This window comes from Bufo bufo, chromosome 5 (genome assembly GCF_905171765.1).
Source record: "Bufo bufo chromosome 5, aBufBuf1.1, whole genome shotgun sequence".
Taxonomy (NCBI): Eukaryota; Metazoa; Chordata; class Amphibia; order Anura; family Bufonidae; genus Bufo; species Bufo bufo.
This window is the reverse complement of record NC_053393.1, coordinates 236,065,669-236,084,994: the sequence shown is the minus strand read 5'-3', so window position 1 is coordinate 236,084,994 and position 19,326 is coordinate 236,065,669. Positions and strand designations below refer to the sequence as shown.

The 19,326-nt window shown below is 44.2% G+C and overlaps 1 protein-coding gene across 1 annotated transcript in view; it reads left to right on the top strand.

The window, feature by feature from the left end:
- NPSR1 (neuropeptide S receptor 1) overlaps positions 1–19,326 on the top strand; it is an 835,810-nt gene that overhangs the window by 764,691 nt on the left and 51,793 nt on the right. The window contains exon 8 of the mRNA XM_040433038.1: positions 15,960–16,140. Within this exon, the coding sequence (XP_040288972.1) occupies positions 15,960–16,140 (181 nt within the window). The remainder of the gene's footprint in view (positions 1–15,959; positions 16,141–19,326) is intronic.

The following is a 19,326-nucleotide window of genomic DNA, read 5'->3' as shown; positions in this document are numbered from 1 at the left end:
TAGAAGTTCTTATAACTTGCTTGGCCTCTCTCTGCCTAATCTTGTAGATTTCCTTATCTTCATTGCTCTGTTTTTTTTTATAATTACAAAATGCTAGCTTTTTATTTTTAGTGATTTGGGCCACTTCTGCTGAGTACCACAGTGGTCTCTTCCTTTTTTTGCTTTTACTGACAAGTCTAATGCAATTTTCTGTTGCCTTCAATAATGCACCTTTTAAGTAGTCCCATTTCTCCTGGACTCCATGTAATCCGTTCCAGTCTGATAAGGACTCATTTATGACTAATTTCATTTTTGAAAAGTCTGTTTTTCTAAAATCTAAAACTTTTGTTTTTGTGTGGTGGGACTCTTTCACAGTTCTTATATTAAACCACACTGACTGGTGATCACTAGATCCCAAGGTTTCGCCTACAATGACATCATATACTGAATCCCCATTTGTAAATACCAAATCCAAAATGGCCTCCCTCCGGGTTGGCTCCTCAACCACTTGTTGTAGAGATAACCCCAGTAGGGAATTTAGAATATCTGTACTCCTGGTAGAACTTGCTATTTTGGTTTTCCAGTTTATATCTGGAAGATTGAAATCTCCCATAATGACAACTTCTCCTTTCATTGTCATTTTAGCTATTTCTTCAACTAGTAGATCATCTAGTTCCTTAATTTGACCAGGTGGTCTATATATCACACCTACACGAGTTACTGCATGGTTAGCAAACTGCAACGTAACCCAAACTGACTCTATGTTGGCCTCACCAACTTGTATTAGGTTAGATTTAATGCTATCTTTCACATACAGGGCCACTCCTCCTCCTTTCTTGCCTTCTCTGTCTCTTCTGTATAAAGAGTACCCTGGTATGGTTATGTCCCAGTCATTTCTTTCATTAAACCATGTCTCCGTAACAGCCACTAATTATTATTATCATCATTATCATAATTATTATTATTATCATTAGTAAGAAAAAGACATAAAACCTCATTAATAAAAGGCACTTATATTGAGATTCTCCATATTGCCTCCTTTGCTGGCTTGATTCATTTTTCCATCACATTATACACTGCTTATATCCAGGGATTATGGCCACTCTGCAATCCAACAGCGGTGACCATTTTTGCACACTATAGGAAAAAGCGATGGCCTCTCTGGTGGCTGGGACTGTGGGAGGGCATATAGGCATGCATGTGCAGCAGCTCCTGTCCAAGCCACTTTGTATCTGTGCTGCAGCAGTGGCCGTAACACCCTGGAAACCAGCAGTGTATAATACAATGTAAAAATGAATCAAGACAGCAAGTGAGGCAATATGGACAATCACAATACATTAGTAAGTGCCTTGTATTAACTTTGTCTACATGATAATTGCCACTTACTGCAGTAAGACAACCCCTTTAACAAACTAGGGGACAAAAAGAGGTAGAATCAGTTTTTGTAGTTTGTATTGAGAATTTGTAATTTTGTAGTTTGTGTTGGAAAGATGAATATGTCAGAATAGGAGCTGCAGGCACAAAACTATAGGACAATTTTAATGAAGACTAATTGATAAATTGCTTCATGTTTCCTTTTAGATGTAGTGATTAGAGTTGAACGGACACCTGGATGTTCGGGTTGGATGGGTTCCGCCGAACTTCACAAAAATGTTCGAGTTCGGGACCCGAACTTGACCCCGAACCCGAACCCCATTGAAGTCAATGGGGACCCGAACTTTAGAGCACTAAAATGGCTCTAAAAAAGTCATGGAAAGGGCTAGAGGGCTGCAAAAGGCAGCAACATGTGGATAAGAGTATGGCAAGTGCTCTGCAAACAAATGTGGATAGGGAAATGACTTAAAATAACATAAAATACGTAAAAATTTTAAATAATCTTGATCTAGGAGTAGGAGGTCCATATGGAGTAGGAGGTTGAGGAGGCGGTGGATGTGGCGGTGATAACCCCCTCCTGCCGTGCTAAACAAACATTCAGACAATACACTAGCTGCAGGGCAGGACAGCACCTCCAAGGCGTAAAGGGCAAGCTCAGGCCATGTGCCCAATTTGGAGACCCAGAAGTTGAAGGGGGCAGACCCATCAGTCAGTACGTGTAGGCGTGTGCACACATACTGCTCCACCATGTCGCACGTCCCCGTGACGTCCTTGATCCAATTGGATATCTTCTCTATCAACCTTCGATGTTCTTTTATGCGCCTACCATGGTGATCATGGGAAACGGGGAATCAGGGTTCCATGCCGGAGAGGGAGCATGAGAAAGGGATACCACATCCAAGGAAGGTCAATGGCTGAAATGTGATCGGGCGGAAATGTGGGACAAGTTATTGAAGGAGAAGCATCCAAGTAAAGGAGGGGGCGCGTGGCAATCACCCACTCCCGACTCGGGGAGGTAGTGAGGACAAATAACAATACAGGACTCTTAAGATGCCCTGTTATTGGAATGAGTAATAAAAAAAATCTAAGGGAATGTCACTGCGGTATTTTGGATTAGGAAACGTTATACAGGAGAGGTCCTGCTGCCGCTTTGTTGACACTAGATAACTTCTGCCTGAGCGCACGGCCCCCTGACGTCCACGATCCAATTGGATATCTTCTCTATCAACTTTCGATGTTCTTTTATGCGCCGACCCTGGTGATCACGGGTAACGGGGAATTAGGGTTCCATGCCGGAGAGGGAGTGTGAGAAATGGCTACCACATCCAAGGTAGATCAATGGCAGAAATGTGATCTGGTGGAAATGTGGGACAAGTTATTAAAGCGGAAGAATCGAATGAAAGGTGGAGGCGCACATCAATTAACCACCTCAGCTCCCCTAGCTTAAACACCCTTAATGACCAGGCCACTTTTTACACTTCTGCACTACACTACTTTCACCGTTTATTGCTCAGTCATGCAACTTACCACCCAAATGAATTTTACCTCCTTTTCTTCTCACTAATAGAGCTTTAATTTGGCGGTATTTCATTGCTGCTGACATTTTTACTTTTTTTGTTATTAATCGAAACTTAATGAAATTTTTGCAAAAAAATGAAATTTTTCAGTTGTAATTTTTTTTTTAAAAAACGACATCTATATATAAATTTTTCTCTAAATTTATTTTTCTACATGTCTTTGATAAAAAAAAATTGTTTGGGTAAGAAAAAAATGGTTTGGGTATAAGTTATGGCGTTTACAAACTATGGTACAAAAATGTGAATTTCCGCTTTTTGAAGCAGCTCTGACTTTCTGAGCACCTGTCATGTTTCCTGAGGTTCTACAATGCCCAGACAGTAGAATAACCCCATTTCGGAAAGTAGACACCCTAAGGTATTCGCTGATGGGCATAGTGAGTTCATAGAACTTTTTATTTTTTGTCACAAGTTAGCGGAAAATGATGATTTTTTATTTTTCTTTTTTCTTACAAAGTCTCATATTCCACTAACTTGTGACAAAAAATAAAAACTTCCATGAACTCACTATGCCCATCAAGAAATACCTTGGGGTGTCTTCTTTCCAAAATGGGGTCACTTGTGGGGTAATTATACTGCCCTGGCATTTTAGGGGCCCTAATGTGTAGGAAGTAGTTTGAAATCAAAATGTGTAAAAAATGCCCTGTGAAATCCTAAAGGTGCTCCTTGGAATGTGGGCCCCTTTGCCCACCTAGGCTGCAAAAAAGTGTCACACATGTGGTATCGCCGTACTCAGAAGTTGGGTAATGTGTTTTGGGGTGTCATTTTACATATACACATGCTGGGTGAGATAACTATCTCGGTCAAATGCCAATTTTGTATAAAAAAAAAAGGGAAAAGTTGTCTTTTGCCGAGATTTTTCTCTCACCCAGCAGGGGTATATGTAAAAAGACACCCCAAAACACATTGCCCTACTTCTTCTGAGTACAGCGATACCAGATGTGTGACACTTTTTTGCAGGCTAGGTGGGCAAATGGGCCCACATTCCAAAGAGCACCTTTCGGATTTCACAGGGCATTTCTTACATATTTTGATTTCAAACTACTTCTCACACATTAGGGCCCCTAAAATGCCAGGGCAGTATAACTACCCCACAAATGACCCCATTTTGGAAAGAAGACACCCCAAGTTATTTCGTGATGGGCATAGTGAGTTCATGGAAAATTTTATTTTTTGTGACAAGTTAGTGAAATATGAGACTTTGTAAGAAAAAAATAAATAAAATAAAATCATCATTTTCCGCTAACTTGTGACAAAAAATAAAAAATTCTAGGAACTCTCCATGCCCCTCACGGAATACCTTGGGGTGTCTTCTTTCCAAAATATGGTCACTTGTGGGGTAGTTATACTGCCCTGGCATTTTAGGGGCCCTAATGCGTTAGAAGTAGTTTGAAATCAAAATGTGTAAAAAATGCCCTGTGAAATCAGAAAGGTGCTCTTTGGAATGTGGGCCCCTTGCCCACCTAGGCTGCAAAAAAGTGTCACACATGTGGTATCGCCGTACTCATAAGAAGTAGGGCAATGTGTTTTGGGGTGTCTTTTTACATATACCCATGCTGGGTGAGAGAAATATCTCGGCAAAAGACAACTTTTTTCCATTTTTTATACAAAGTTGGCATTTGACCGAGATATTTATCTCACCCAGCATGGGTATATGTAAAATGACACCCCAAAAAACATTGCCCAACTTCTCCTGAGTACGGAGATACCACTTGTGTGACACTTTTTTGCAGCCTAGATGCGCAAAGGGGCCCAAATTCATTTTAGGAGGGCATTTTTAGACATTTGGATTCCAGACTTCTTCTCACGCTTTAGGGCCCCTAAAATGCCAGGGCAGTATAAATACCCCACATGTGACCCCATTTTGGAAAGAAGACACCCCAAGGTATTCAATGAGGGGCATGGCAAGTTCATAGAAGATTATTTTTTTTTGGCACAAGTTAGCGGAAATTGATTATTTTTTTTTTCTCACAAAGTCTCCCTTTCAGCTAACTTGGGACAAAAAGTTCAATCTTTCATGGACTCAATATGCCCCTCAGCGAATACCTTGGGGTGTCTTTTTTCCAAAATGGGGTCACATGTGGGGTATTTATACTGCACTGGCATTTTAGGGGCCCTAAAGCGTGAGAAGAAGTCTGGAATATAAATGTCTAAAAAGATTTACGCATTTGGATTCCGTGAGGGGTATGGTGAGTTCATGTGAGATTTTATTTTTTGTCACAAGTTAGTGGAATATGAGACTTTGTAAAAAAAAAAAAAAAAAAAACAATTTCCACTAACTTGTGCCAAAAAAATGTCTGAATGGAGCCTTACAGGGGGGTGATCATTGACAGGGGGGTGATCAATGACAGGGGGGTGATCAGGGAGTCTATATGGGGTGATCACCCCCCTGTCATTGATCACCCCCCTGTAAGGCTCATTCAGACGTCCGTATGTGTTTTTCGGATCCAATCCATGGATCCGTAAAACACATACGGACGTCTTAATGGAGCCTTACAGGGGGGTGATCAATGACAGGGGGTAATCAGGGAGTCTATATGGGGTGATAACCCCCCTGTCATCACCCCCCTGTAAGGCTCCATTCAGACGTCCGTATGTGTTTTGCGGATCCGATCCGTGGATCCGTAAAACACATACGGACGTCTGAATGGAGCCTTACAGGGGGGTGATCAATGACAGGGGGTGATCAGGGAGTCTATATGGGGTGATCACCCCCTGTCATTGATCACCCCCCTGTAAGGCTCCATTCAGACGTCCGTATGTGTTTTACGGATCCACGGATCGGATCCGCAAAACATATACGGACATCTGAATGGAGCCTTACAGGGGGGTGATCAATGACAGGGGGGTGATCAGGGAGTCTTCATGGGGTGATCACCCCCCTGTAAGGCTCCATTCAGACGTCCGTATGTGTTTTGCGGATCCGATCCATGGATCCGTGGATCCGTAAAACACATACGGACATCTGAATGGAGCCTTACAGGGGGGTGATCAATGACAGGGGGTGATCAGGGAGTCTATATAGGGTGATTAGGGGTTAATAAGTGACAGGGGGGGGTGTAGTGTAGTGGTGCTTGGTGCTACTTATTACAGAGCTGCCTGTGTCCTCTGGTGGTCGATCCAAGCAAAAGGGACCACCAGAGGACCAGGTAGCAGGTATATTAGACACTGTTATCAAAACAGCGTCTAATATACCTGTTAGGGGTTAAAAAAATCGCATCTACAGCCTGCCAGCAAACGATCGCCGCTGTCAGGCTGTAGATCCACTCGCTTACCTGCAGTTCCTATGAACGCGCGCCCCTGTGTGCGCGCGTTCACAGGAAATCTCGCAACTCGCGAGATGACGCGTATATGCGTGACTCGGCCTGAGACTGCCGCCTCCGGAGCGCGATCTTGCGTTAGGCGGTCCGGAGGCGGTTAAAGATGAATTTGCGGATCCGATCCATGAATCCGTGGATCCGTAAAACACATACGGACGTCTGAATGGAGCCTTACAGGGGGGTGATCAATGACAGGGGGGTGATCAGGGAGTCTATATGGGGTGATCACCCCCCTGTAAGGCTCCATTCAGACGTCCGTATGTGTTTTACGGATCCACGGATCCATGGATCGGATCCGCAAAACGCATACGGACGTCTGAATGGAGCCTTACAGGGGGGTGATCAATGACAGGGGGGTGATCAATGACAGGGGGGTGATCAATGACAGGGGGGTGATCAGGGAGTCTATATGGGGTGATCACCCCCTGTAAGGCTCCATTCAGACGTCCGTATGTGTTTTGCGGATCCGATCCGTGGATCCGTAAAACACATACGGACGTCTGAATGGAGCCTTACAGGGGGGTGATCAATGACAGGGGGGTGATCAGGGAGTCTATATGGGGTGATCACCCCCCTGTAAGGCTCCATTTAGACGTCCGTATGTGTTTTGCGGATCCGATCCGTGGATCCTTAAAACACATACGGATGTCTAAATGAAGCCTTACAGGGGGGTGATCAATGCCAGGGGAGTGATCAAAGACAGGGGGGTGATCAGGGAGTCTATATGGGGTGATCAGGGGTTAATAAGGGCTTAATAAGTGAGGGGGGGTGTAGTGTAGTGGTGCTTGGTGCTACTTATTACAGAGCTGCCTGTGTCCTCTGGTGGTCGATCCAAGCAAAAGGGACCACCAGAGGACCAGGTAGCAGGTATATTAGACGCGGTTATCAAAACAGCATCTAATATACCTGTTAGGGGTTAAAAAAATCGCATCTACAGCCTGCCAGCAAACGATCGCCGCTGTCAGGCTGTAGATCCACTCGCTTACCTGCAGTTCCTATGAACGCGCGCCCCTGTGTGCGCGCGTTCACAGGAAATCTCGCAACTCGCGAGATGACGCGTATATGCGTGACTCGGCCTGAGACTGCCGCCTCCGGAGCGCGATCTTGCGTTAGGCGGTCCGGAGGCGGTTAAAGATGAATTTGCGGATCCGATCCATGAATCCGTGGATCCGTAAAACACATACGGACGTCTGAATGGAGCCTTACAGGGGGGTGATCAATGACAGGGGGGTGATCAGGGAGTCTATATGGGGTGATCACCCCCCTGTAAGGCTCCATTCAGACGTCCGTATGTGTTTTACGGATCCACTGATAGATGGATCGGATCCGCAAAACGCATACGGACGTCTGAATGGAGCCTTACAGGGGGGTGATCAATGACAGGGGGGTGATCAATGACAGGGGGGTGATCAGGGAGTCTATATGGGGTGATCACCCCCTGTAAGGCTCCATTCAGACGTCCGTATGTGTTTTGCGGATCCGATCCGTGGATCCGTAAAACACATACGGACGTCTGAATGGAGCCTTACAGGGGGGTGATCAATGACAGGGGGGTGATCAGGGAGTCTATATGGGGTGATCACCCCCCTGTAAGGCTCCATTTAGACGTCCGTATGTGTTTTGCGGATCCGATCCGTGGATCCTTAAAACACATACGGATGTCTAAATGAAGCCTTACAGGGGGGTGATCAATGCCAGGGGAGTGATCAAAGACAGGGGGGTGATCAGGGAGTCTATATGGGGTGATCAGGGGTTAATAAGGGCTTAATAAGTGAGGGGGGGTGTAGTGTAGTGGTGCTTGGTGCTACTTATTACAGAGCTGCCTGTGTCCTCTGGTGGTCGATCCAAGCAAAAGGGACCACCAGAGGACCAGGTAGCAGGTATATTAGACGCGGTTATCAAAACAGCATCTAATATACCTGTTAGGGGTTAAAAAAATCGCATCTACAGCCTGCCAGCAAACGATCGCCGCTGGCAGGCTGTAGATCCACTCGCTTACCTGCAGTTCCTGTGAACGCGCGCCCCTGTGTGCGCGCGTTCACAGGAAATCTCGCGGCTCGCGAGATGACGCGAATATGCGTGACTCTGCCTGAGACTGCTGCCTCCGGAACGCGATCCTGCGTTAGGCGGTCCGGAGGCGGTTAAAGATGAATTTTAGAAATTTAAGTCCCTGTCACCTATACAGAGCAAGGCTTTTTCAATGGCAAAAATGGGTTAATGTCACCCACCAATGGAACAGACGATTTTTTAAAATTTCGGTCCCTGTCAACTATGCAGAGCAGGGGTTTATTCACGGCAAAACTGGGTTCATGTCACCCACCAATGGAACAGATGATTTTACAAAAATTAGGTCCCTGTCACCTATGCAGAGCATTGGTTTGTATACGGCAAAAATGGTAAAATGTCACATTAGAATGTAACAGACGATTTTTAGAAATTTAGGTCCCTGTCACCTATGCAGAGCAGGGGTTTATTCATGATAAAAATTGTAAAATGTCACCCAAGAATGTAACAGACGCTTTTGCACCCTGCTCCCTCTTTTGCTGTGCTATTGCCTCTGTGCGACCACCGCCTCTTCCTCCAAACTGCACACGTCACTCACATGACCTTGATTCCATGTGGGGTCTAGTACCTCATCATCCTCCACATCATCTTCCACCCAATCTTTACCCCTGCCCTCCTTGTCAGTCTGCAGACTGCATAAAGCCGCAGCAGTTGGCACCTATGTTTCGTCAACATCAGAGACAAGCTGCGGTGGTCTTCCCATGTCCTCATTCTTAAACATAAGTGGTTGGGCATCAGTGCACTCAATCTCTTCCACTTCTCGCTATGTGGATGGCCCACGAAAACCCTGCCATCAGATTCATCAAAAAGCATAAGAGACTGCTGCATGACTTGGGGCTCAGACTGCTTGCCTGATTTGCAGGGGGGTGAGTTAAAAGACAGATGGCCATGGTCTGTAGGTGCCAACTCTGATCTTTCAGTAGGGGACTGGGTGGGAGACAATGTGAAGGAACTGAAGGCACTGTCAGCCAGCCAATCTAGTATCGCATGTACTTGTTCTGGCCTCACCATTCATACTGTCCTAAATGCAGTGTAGGCCGCAAATGTACTTTCTAGCGCAAAAGATGAGAATTTGTCACCCAACAATGTAACAGACGCATTTGTGAAATTTATTTCCCTGTCCGCTATGTAGAGCAGGGGTATACCATAGCCAAAAATTGGCGAATGTTACCCAACAATGTAACAGACGATTTAGTGACATGTATTTCCCTGTCCACTATGTAGAGCAGGGGTATATCACAACCAAAACTTTCGAAATGTCACACAACAATGTAACAGACGAATTAGTGAAATGACTGAAAATAACATAAAATACGTACAAATAAAAAATAATAATCTTAATCTAGGAGGTGGAGATCCATATGGAGTAGGAGGTTGAGGAGGCGATGGAAGCGGCGGTGTAGGAGGAGGAGGTAGCTAACCCTGGTATTTATTTTTTATTTATTTTTGTTGTTTAAATTAGGGTAGACCCCAAAACATTGGGAAATATAAAAAAATAAAACAATGAGAAAGTGCGCTGGAGTATAACAATGGCTGGGTGAGGCCGGTATACATGTCTATTCTGCACAAGGTACGGACAAGTCCTGTGAGATCCATGCCTGGTTCACCATTCGTACTGTCCTAAATGCAGTGTAGGCCGCAAATGTACTTTCTAGCGCAAAAGATGAGAATTTGTCACCCAACAGTGTAACAGACGCATTTGTGAAATTTATTTCCCTGTCCCCTATGTAGAGGAGGGGTATACCACAGCCAAAAATTAGTGAATATCACCCAACAATGTAACATACAAATTAGTGAAATGTATTTTCCTGCCCACAATGTAAAGCAGGGGTATATCACAGCCAAAAATTGGTGAATGTCACCCAACAATGCAACAGACGAATTAGTAAAATGTATCTCCCTGTCCACTAGGTAGAGGAGGGGTATATCACAGCCAAAAATTGGTGAATGTCACCCAACAATGTAACAGACGAATAGTGAAATGTATTTTCCTGTCCACAATGTAGAGCAGGGGTATATCACAGCCAAAAATTGGTGAATGTCACCCACCAATGTAACAGACGAATTAGTGAAATGTATTTCCCTGTCCACTATGTAGAGCATGGGTATATCTCATCCAAAAATTGGTGAATGTCACCCACCAATGTAACAGACGAAATAGTGAAATGTATTTCCTGTCCACAATGTAGAGCAGGGGTATATCATAGCCAAAACTTTGGGAATGTCACACAACAATGTAAAAGACGAATTAGTGAAATGACTGAAAATAACATAAAATACGTAAAAATAAAAAAGAATAATCTTAATCTAGGAGGTGGAGATCCATATGGAGTAGGAGGTGAGGAGACTGTGGACGTGGCGGTGTTAATGGAAGCAGCGGTGGAGGAGGAGGAGGTAGCCAACCCTGGTATTTTATTTTTATTTTTGTTGTTGTTTAAATTAGGGTAGACCCCAAAACATTGGGAAATCTAAAAAATAAAACAATGAGAAAGTGCGCTAGAGTATAACAATGGCTGGGTGAGGCTGGTATACATGTCTATTCTGCACAAGGTACGGACAAGTCCTGTGGGATCCCTGCCTGGTTCATTTTAATGAACGTGAGCTTGTCCAAATTGGCTGTGGACAGGCGGCTGCGCTTGTCTGTGATAACGCCCCCTGCCGTGCTAAACAGACGTTCAGCCAATACACTAGCTGCAGGGCAGGACAGCACCTCCAAGGCATAAAGGGCAAGCTCAGGCCATGTGCCCAATTTGGAGACCCAGAAGTTGAAGGGGGCAGACCCATCAGTCAGTACGTGTAGGCGTGTGCACACATACTGCTCCACTATGTTGCTGAAATGCTGCCTCCTGCTAAGACGTTCCATATCAGCTGGTGGTGCTAGTTGTGGCAAGCTGACAAAGCTTTTCCACATTTCGGCCATGCTAATCCTGCCTTCTGAGGTGATTGCGGTGCCCCAGCTGTGTTGGTGACCTCTTCCTCTTCCTCCTCCATCTCCTCATCCTCATCCTCATCCTCCACCTAGTCATCCTCCAGAACTTTGCCCTGGCTGGACAATTGTGTACCCAGCGTATGTTGTTGCAGGAACCCACCCTCGGAGCCACTATTGAATGACGGGCCTGAAACCCTTGTAAATGATCCCTCTTCCTCCTCCTCCTGTGCCACATCCTCTTCCATCATCGCCCGAAGCGTTTTTTCAAGGAGGCATAGAAGTGGGATAGTAACGCTGAGAATGGCGTCATTGGCACTGGCCATGTTGGTGGAGTACTCGAAATAGCGCAACAAGGCACACAGGTCTCACATGGAGGCCCACTCATTGGTGGTAAAGTGGTGCTGTTCCACAGATCAACTCACCTGTGCGTGCTGCAGCTGAAACTCCACTATCGCCTGCTGCTGCTCGCACAGTCTGGCCAGCATGTGCAAGGTGGAGTTCCACCTTGTGGGAACGTCGCATATGAGGGGTTAGCAGGAAGGCCGAAGTTACGCTGCAGCACTGACAGGCGAGCAGCAGCTGGGTGAGAACGCCGAAAGCGCGCACAGACGGCCCGCACTTTCTGCAGCAGCTCTGACATATTGGGGTAATTTTTCAGGAATTTTTGCACCACCAAATTCAGCACATGCGCCAGGCAAGGGATGTGGGTCAAACTGGCTAGGCCCAGAGCTGCTACGAGATTTCGCCCATTGTCACATACCACCAGGCCGGGCTTGAGGCTCACTGGCACCAACCACTCATCGGTCTGTTGTTCCATGCCCGTCCACAGCTCCTGCATGGTGTGGGGTTTATCCCCCAAACAAATACGTTTTAAAACTGCCTGCTGTCGTTTACCCCTGGCTGTGCTGAAGTTGGTGGTGGAGGTGTTACGCTGACCGGATGAGGAGGCGGTAGAGGATGAGGAAGCAGAGTAGGAGGAGGAAGCAACAGGAGGCAAAGAGAAATGCCCTGCAATCCTCGGTGGTGTAAAGACATGCGCCAAACTGCTATCTGCCTCAGGGCCAGCCCCACTGCATTTACCTAGTGTGCTGTTAGGGAGATATAACATCCCTGACCGTGCTTACTGGTCCACGTATCCGTAATTGGGTGGAACTTGCCACATATGGCGTTGCGCAGTGCACACCTGATTTTGTCCCCCACTTGGTTGTGCAGAGAAGGGAAAAGTAGTGGCGGCTGAGTACAATGTACTGTGGGACAGCCACTGCCATATGGTTTTTAAAACTCTTTCTCTACCAGACGGAATGACAGCATTTCAAAGGCCAGAAAATTTGAAATGCTGGCATTCAGGGCCAGGGATCACGGGTGGGTAGGGGGGGTATTTCCTCTTTAGCTCCAGTGTTTGGGAGATAGACAGCTGAACGCTTCCATGGGACAATGTGGAGATGCTTGGTGACCCAGGTGGTGGCGTTGCTGGCACATCCTCTGTTTGCGGGGTGGCAGGTGCCACTGTCACTCCAGAAGGGGATAAAGAGGCCGAGACTGCAGCAGAAGAGGAAGCAGGATGAGCCAGAGACCTTTCATGGTTCTTGAGGTGTCTACTCTACTGCAGCTCGTGCTTTGCACTTAGATGCCTGGTAATGCAGGTTGTGCTCAGGTTTAGAACGTTTATGCCTCGCTTCAGGCTCTGATTGCACAGCGTGTAAACCACTCGTGTCTTGCCGTCAGCACATTGTCTGAAGGACTGCCATGCCAGGAAACTCCTTGGAGCTGGCTTTGGTGTGCTGGGTCCCTTGGTGCGGTGGGTAGTAACAGGCGTACTGTCTAGGGGACCGCCACTTTTGCACCCTGCTCCCTTTTCTGCTGTGCTGGTGGCTCTGTGCGACCACCGCCTCTTTCTCTGAACTACACAGGTCACTCGCATGACCTTGATTCCACGTGGGGTTGAGAACCTCATTGTCCTCCACATCATCTTCCACCCAGTCTTCACCCCTGCCCTCCTTGTCGGTCTGCACACTGCAGAAAGCCACAGCAGTTGGCACCTGTGTTTTGTCATCATCCAAGACATGCTGCGGTGGTCCTCCCATGTACTCATCTTGAAACATAAGTGGTTGGGCATTGGTGCACTCAATCTCTTCCACTTCTGAGGCAGAGCTATGTGGATGGCCCTGGGAAACCCTGCTAGCAGAGTTATCAAAAATCATAAGAGACTGCTGCATGACTTGGGGCTCAGACTGCTTGGCTGATTTGCAAGGGGTTGAGGTGAAAGACTGATGGCCAAGGGCTGCAGGTGCCAACTCTCATCTTTCAGCAGGAGACTGGGTGGGAGACAATGTGAAGGAACTGGAGGCACTGTCAGCCACCCAATCTACTATCGCCTGTACTTGTTCTGGCCTCACCATTCGTAGAGCCGCATTCGGCCCTACCAAATAACGCTGAAGGTTCTGTCACCTACTCGCACCTGAGAAAGGTGTTTCACTTGTGCGTGTAGCTGGCACAGATCGACCACGTCCTTTTCCTGCAACAGGATCTCCACCAACACCAGCAGCACCACGACCAGGGCCAAGTCCCTTATTTGACGCTCTCCTCATTCTTTGCGTTCACCCACCAAACTAACAGATAATTTATGTCAGGCGACAATGTAACCGCCAATAGTCAACAATTAAGTTCACTGACAGTAAGGCTGTGCCGGTGTCATAAAGAGAAAAAATTACTTAAGGTCACACAACAGTGTGACTGGCGAATTTAATACAATTACTTCACGGTCACAAAAAATGTGAATTTGTCAACCAACAATGTAAGAGCACGATTGACTGGATTTATTGGACTGTCAGAAATGCAGCGCAGACCTCAAATGTAGTATCTAGCACAAAATGGTTTTTTTTTTATACAAAAATATAACAGCAGTATTTAACGGTTGTATTGGACTGTCAGAAATGCAGCAAAGGCCTCAAATGTAGTATCTAGCACAAAAAGGGTGTTTTTTTTTCAAACCACAATATAACAGCAGTATTTAACGGCTTATTGGACTGTCAGAAATGCACCGAAGGCCGCAAATGTAGTATCTAGCACAAAATGGGTGTTTTTTTTTCAAACAAAAATATAACAGCAGCATTTAATGGTTGTATTGGACAGTCAGAAATAAAGCGCAGGCCACAAAGGTACTTTATGGAAAAAAGAATATGATTTTTTCACCCGCAGTGAAACACATGGATTTACTGATGTTATTTCACTATCAGATTTGCAGTGCAGGCCGCAAAGGTACTTTATGGCCAAAAAAAAGTGTTTTTTTGACCCACAATGTCCCATTTGTATTCACTGATTATATTTCACCATCAGATTTGCAGTGCAGGGCTCAAATGTAATTTTTAGCAAAAAAAAATTATTAATTTGTGCCCCCAGAATCTAACGGAAGATGGATTTACTGAATTGATTACACTCACATATGCAGCACAGGGGTACTTTACAGAAAAAAATGTGACTGTCACCCCCTGGGTTCCTGAACTCAGACTGATTACCTATATTATTTTCCCTTCCCCTGGCACATATGCAGTGCAAGTGCACTTAAAAAATGGGTATATGTACAAAAATGTTGCAGTGCACCAACAAAAAACAACGAGTTAACAACGAGTTAACGAGTTCTGATATCAGATAGATTCTTTCCTATTCTCTCCCTCACAGCAGCAGCATCCTATACCTACACTAGTAAGAGCAGAGTGACGTGCGGCGCTACGTGACTCCAGCTTATATAGAGGCTGGGTCACATGCTGCACTGGCCAATCACAGCCATGCCATTAGTAGGCATGGCTATGATGGCTTCTAAGGGCATACGAGTTAAACGCTTGTTTATTGGCTGCCCTGCAGCCTTTCAAAAAGCGCCATTAAATCGCCGAACACCAATCTCAAACCCAAACTTTTACTGAAATGTTGAGGTCCAGGGTCAAAAAATCCTAAAGTTCGGTACGAACCCGAACTTTACAGTTCGGGTTCGTTCAACCCTAGTTTTGATGCTACAAAATAAACCTTCTGTTTAGTGAAAACTTTCTAATATACTTTGTCCTCCTGCTGCTCAAAATCTATGTTTGCATAAAATGAGAACCTTCATAAAACCAAACCCACTAGTTTTAATTATCTAAAGTTTATAGGAGCCTTCTGACAGTCCCCCAATGACATGTATGGAAATCATTTTGTGATAGTGAAGCATGCATGTTAATGACAGGTTAATTTGTTTCTTTATTTGTCTGATACTGATGTAATGTGTATGGCTGCAATTACAGATGATGAAAATATGTATTTCCTCAGAGGGGTGCTCCAGATTTTTAACACTGTTTGCCCCCATCTCCACCTGAATGACCTGTGGAGGGAAACATACTTACCTTACTTCTTGGACATGGATCACATGTGCAACTGTAGCCAATGACAAGTCACCGCTTAGTCTAGTCATTGGCTGCAGCGGTGCACGTGACCCCATGTGTGCAGGAAGTTTACATGTTAGCACTGGAGCACGGCAAACACAACTGTGGAGCAAAGTAGCAAGAACTGAGCAACAGGAGGCAGGTAAGCATGCTTCGCTCCATAGGTCCAGAGTGTGGGGGGAGGGAGTTAAAAAAAACTTCAGAACCCTTTTAATCTTTGTTTCATCGGCAATCACACATGATAAATCCCAACATTATTAGTTGGTACTAATGTTATTTACCTAATACAGTGTCTTTTGTTCCACAGCATTCATATTATGTTGGAGTCCATACTTTCTTTTTGACATTTTGGACAATTATGAACTCTTGCCATTGACCAAAGAGCGCATCTACGCATCAGTGATCATTCAGAATTTGCCAGTTTTAAACAGTGCTGTCAACCCAATCATTTACTGCATGTTCAGCAACAGACATTGCCGATTATCCAGGTGAATAGGATTAATTAATCTTACTTTGTTTCATTATATATTCATTTCTTATAAAAGTAACATTTTGATATCTTATTCATTACTAAAATGCCTTATTTTTATAATGCTTGTAAAGATGCATGGAGATTTTTGAAACTGTTTAAAAGAAAACTCGCTTTGTTATTAGTGGCACACTTTCTATTTTATAACGCACTTGAAAAATGAAAACTGCACTGTGATTGCTACTATGCACAGTACTATGGACATGAAAGAAATTTTTTCTGACAATTTAACAAATCTACCCTTACAGTGCTGCCCATAATTATTCATACCCCTGGCAAATTTTGACTTAGTTACTTTTATTCAACCAGCAAGTAATTTTTTGACCTTTGCAAAAGCTCATCTGGACAAAGAAGAAGACTTCTGGTCTTCTGTGTTATGGTCAGATGAAACAAATAATTAATTGTTTGGTCACAATGATGTTTCCTTCATTTAGCGTAAAAAAGGAGAAGCCTTAAACCCAAAGAACACCTTCCCTACTGTCAAACATGGTGGTGGAAACCTAATGCTTTGGGGGTGTTTTTCAGCCAATGGACCAGGGAACCTAATCACAGTAAATAGCACCATGAAAAAAGAGCAATACATGAGTATTCTCAACGCCAACATCAGGCAGTCTGCAGAGAAACTTGGCTTTGGGCACCAGTGGACATTTCAGCATGACAATGACCCAAAACACACAGCAAAAGTGGTGAAGAAATGGTTAGCAGACAACAACATTAACGTTTTGGAGTGGCCCAGACAGAGTCAAGACTTGAATCCAATTCAGAATCTGTGAAGGGAGCTAAAGATCAGGGTGATGGCAAGAAGACCCTCCAACCTGAAAGATTTGGAGCTCATTGCTAAAGATCAATGGGCAAAAATACCTGTGGAGACATGCAAAAAGCTGGTCTGCAATTATAGGAAGCGTTTGATTGCTGTAATAGCCATTAAAGGCTTTTCTATTGATTATTGAGAAGAGTATGAATAATTTTGGACTGGACACTTTTTGCTCAAATGTAAATAAAAGCTGAGAAATGTTTTTTTTTCCACAATAATGCCTCTTGTACATTGTCTTATTATCTTTTGGGAGATGCCTATGTCATTTCCTGTCAAAAAATTACTTGCTGGTTGAATAAAAGTAACTTTAAGTCAAAATTTTCCAGGGGTATGAATAATTATGGGCAGCACTGTATATTGTACTGCCAAACTATAAATTACTTCAGCTTCAAAGCCTGGGGTTGCTGTCAATATTTGTTTAAGTTGATGAGAAACTAAAATGCGATGTAGCCATAGCTTTATCCAAGTAAGGGTTAATGCACACGACCATGTTTTTTTTTTTGGCATTTGGCATCCGACCCGCATTTTATGCAGGTTGGTAACGGACCCATTCACTTCAATGTGAATGTCCGTTCTGTGGCACCTGCAAAAAGATCGAACATGTCCTATACTTGTTTGTTTTACGGATAAGCATAGGACTGTCCTTTAGTGTTCAGGATATTATGTTCCACACAATGCGAAATGCGCGCGACCGGTATCTGTGTTTTGCAGATCAGCAATTTGTGGACCACACAACAGACTACAGTCATGTGAATAAGCCCTAAAACTGGCAGTTTTCCATGGCCATTTATTAACTATTTTTGCATCCATTTTCTGGCCTTCTGGTCAATTTTAATGGCTGTTTTGATGACCGTTTTAATGGCCATAAAAAATAAATGAATTCATTTTTAAAATTTTTTTTTTTTTTTTTTTTTTTTTTTTAATCGCAACCCTTATGGTGCCCTCAATTTACAAAATGCACCCCATATTGTCCCCTTGGCCCCTTTCAGACATGCGAGTTCCATCCACTCATCAGACTAGCAGCGTGAGTATGCGGCAGCTCCGGTCCTGACCTCCTAGCAATGACCGGGTCGCATAGCATTATATTGATTTATGATGCTATGTAACCCTTCGAAGTCTGGAATATATTGTATAGCACTGACAGAATTATGTCAGTGTTAGGGCTCATGTACATCGTGTGCTGCCCGTGGCCGTATTGTGGCTCGCATACGGGGGGTCCGCAATACACGGGCACCGGCCGTGTGCATCCCGCATCACAGATCGCGGACCCATTCACTTCAATGGGTCCGCAATCCGGGATATGTGGAACGGAGGCACGGATCGGAAGCGCACGGAAGCACTTGCAGTCCCCAATGCACGGAACGGCCAGCACATGAGCCCTTATACAATACATTTCAGAACTGGGTTCCAATCGGTTACTATGCAGTCTTGGACCTGGTGAAGGCTCCTAGGCCTGCCATAGTAAGATGCCTGTTGATCTCTGCCTGTGGCAGGACTTAGGATGCCAAAATCACAGAGACTGCAATAGTATTCTATTGCAGTCTATTGTACAAGCTATCAGAGGATCACATTTTAAAGTCACCAATTAAAATTAAAGTAAGAAAGTTTAAAAAAAGATAAAAACCCAACAAAAATATAAAAAATTCAAACCATTTCAAATTTTACACAATAAAAAAATAGACATAGTTGGTTGGTAAAACGTGCAAACTTTTAAAATCTAAAAATATTTATTGTGTTCGTTGACTGCCATAATGAAAAAAAAGTTGCTGTTTTTTTTTATCACGTTGTCACTTAAAAATTTTTTTTTATAGAAAGTGAACAGTCATGTACCCCAAAAGGTTACCAATAAAAAACATAGCTAGTCCAGCATAAAATGAATCCTTCAAATAGCTCTGTGGATGAAAATATAAAAACTGGTGTCATGATATGTCAATATAAAGACAAAGACATTCTTTAACCCTTTCAGGCCCAGAGTTTTTTTATTTATTTTTTTCGTTTTCGTTTTATGGCTCTGGGAAGGCAGGGAGCGCAAAATAAAAAAGTGGGGAAAATCTGTTTTATTTTTTTGTCGCCATTTTTTGACCCCTATAACTTTTTTGTAATGATGTGTACGGAGCTGTATAGGGGCTCATTTTTTGCAGGGTGATCTGAACTTTTCAGTGATACCAATCTGGGGTGTGTATGACTTTTTTCTCACAATTTATTAAATTTTTTTGTAGGAAATGAAGCGACCAAAAACAGTGAATCGGCCAATTGGATGCTTTTTTCTGATTTGCTGTTTGCCGTATGGGGAATATAGTTTTACATTTTTATACTATGGGCATTTTCACA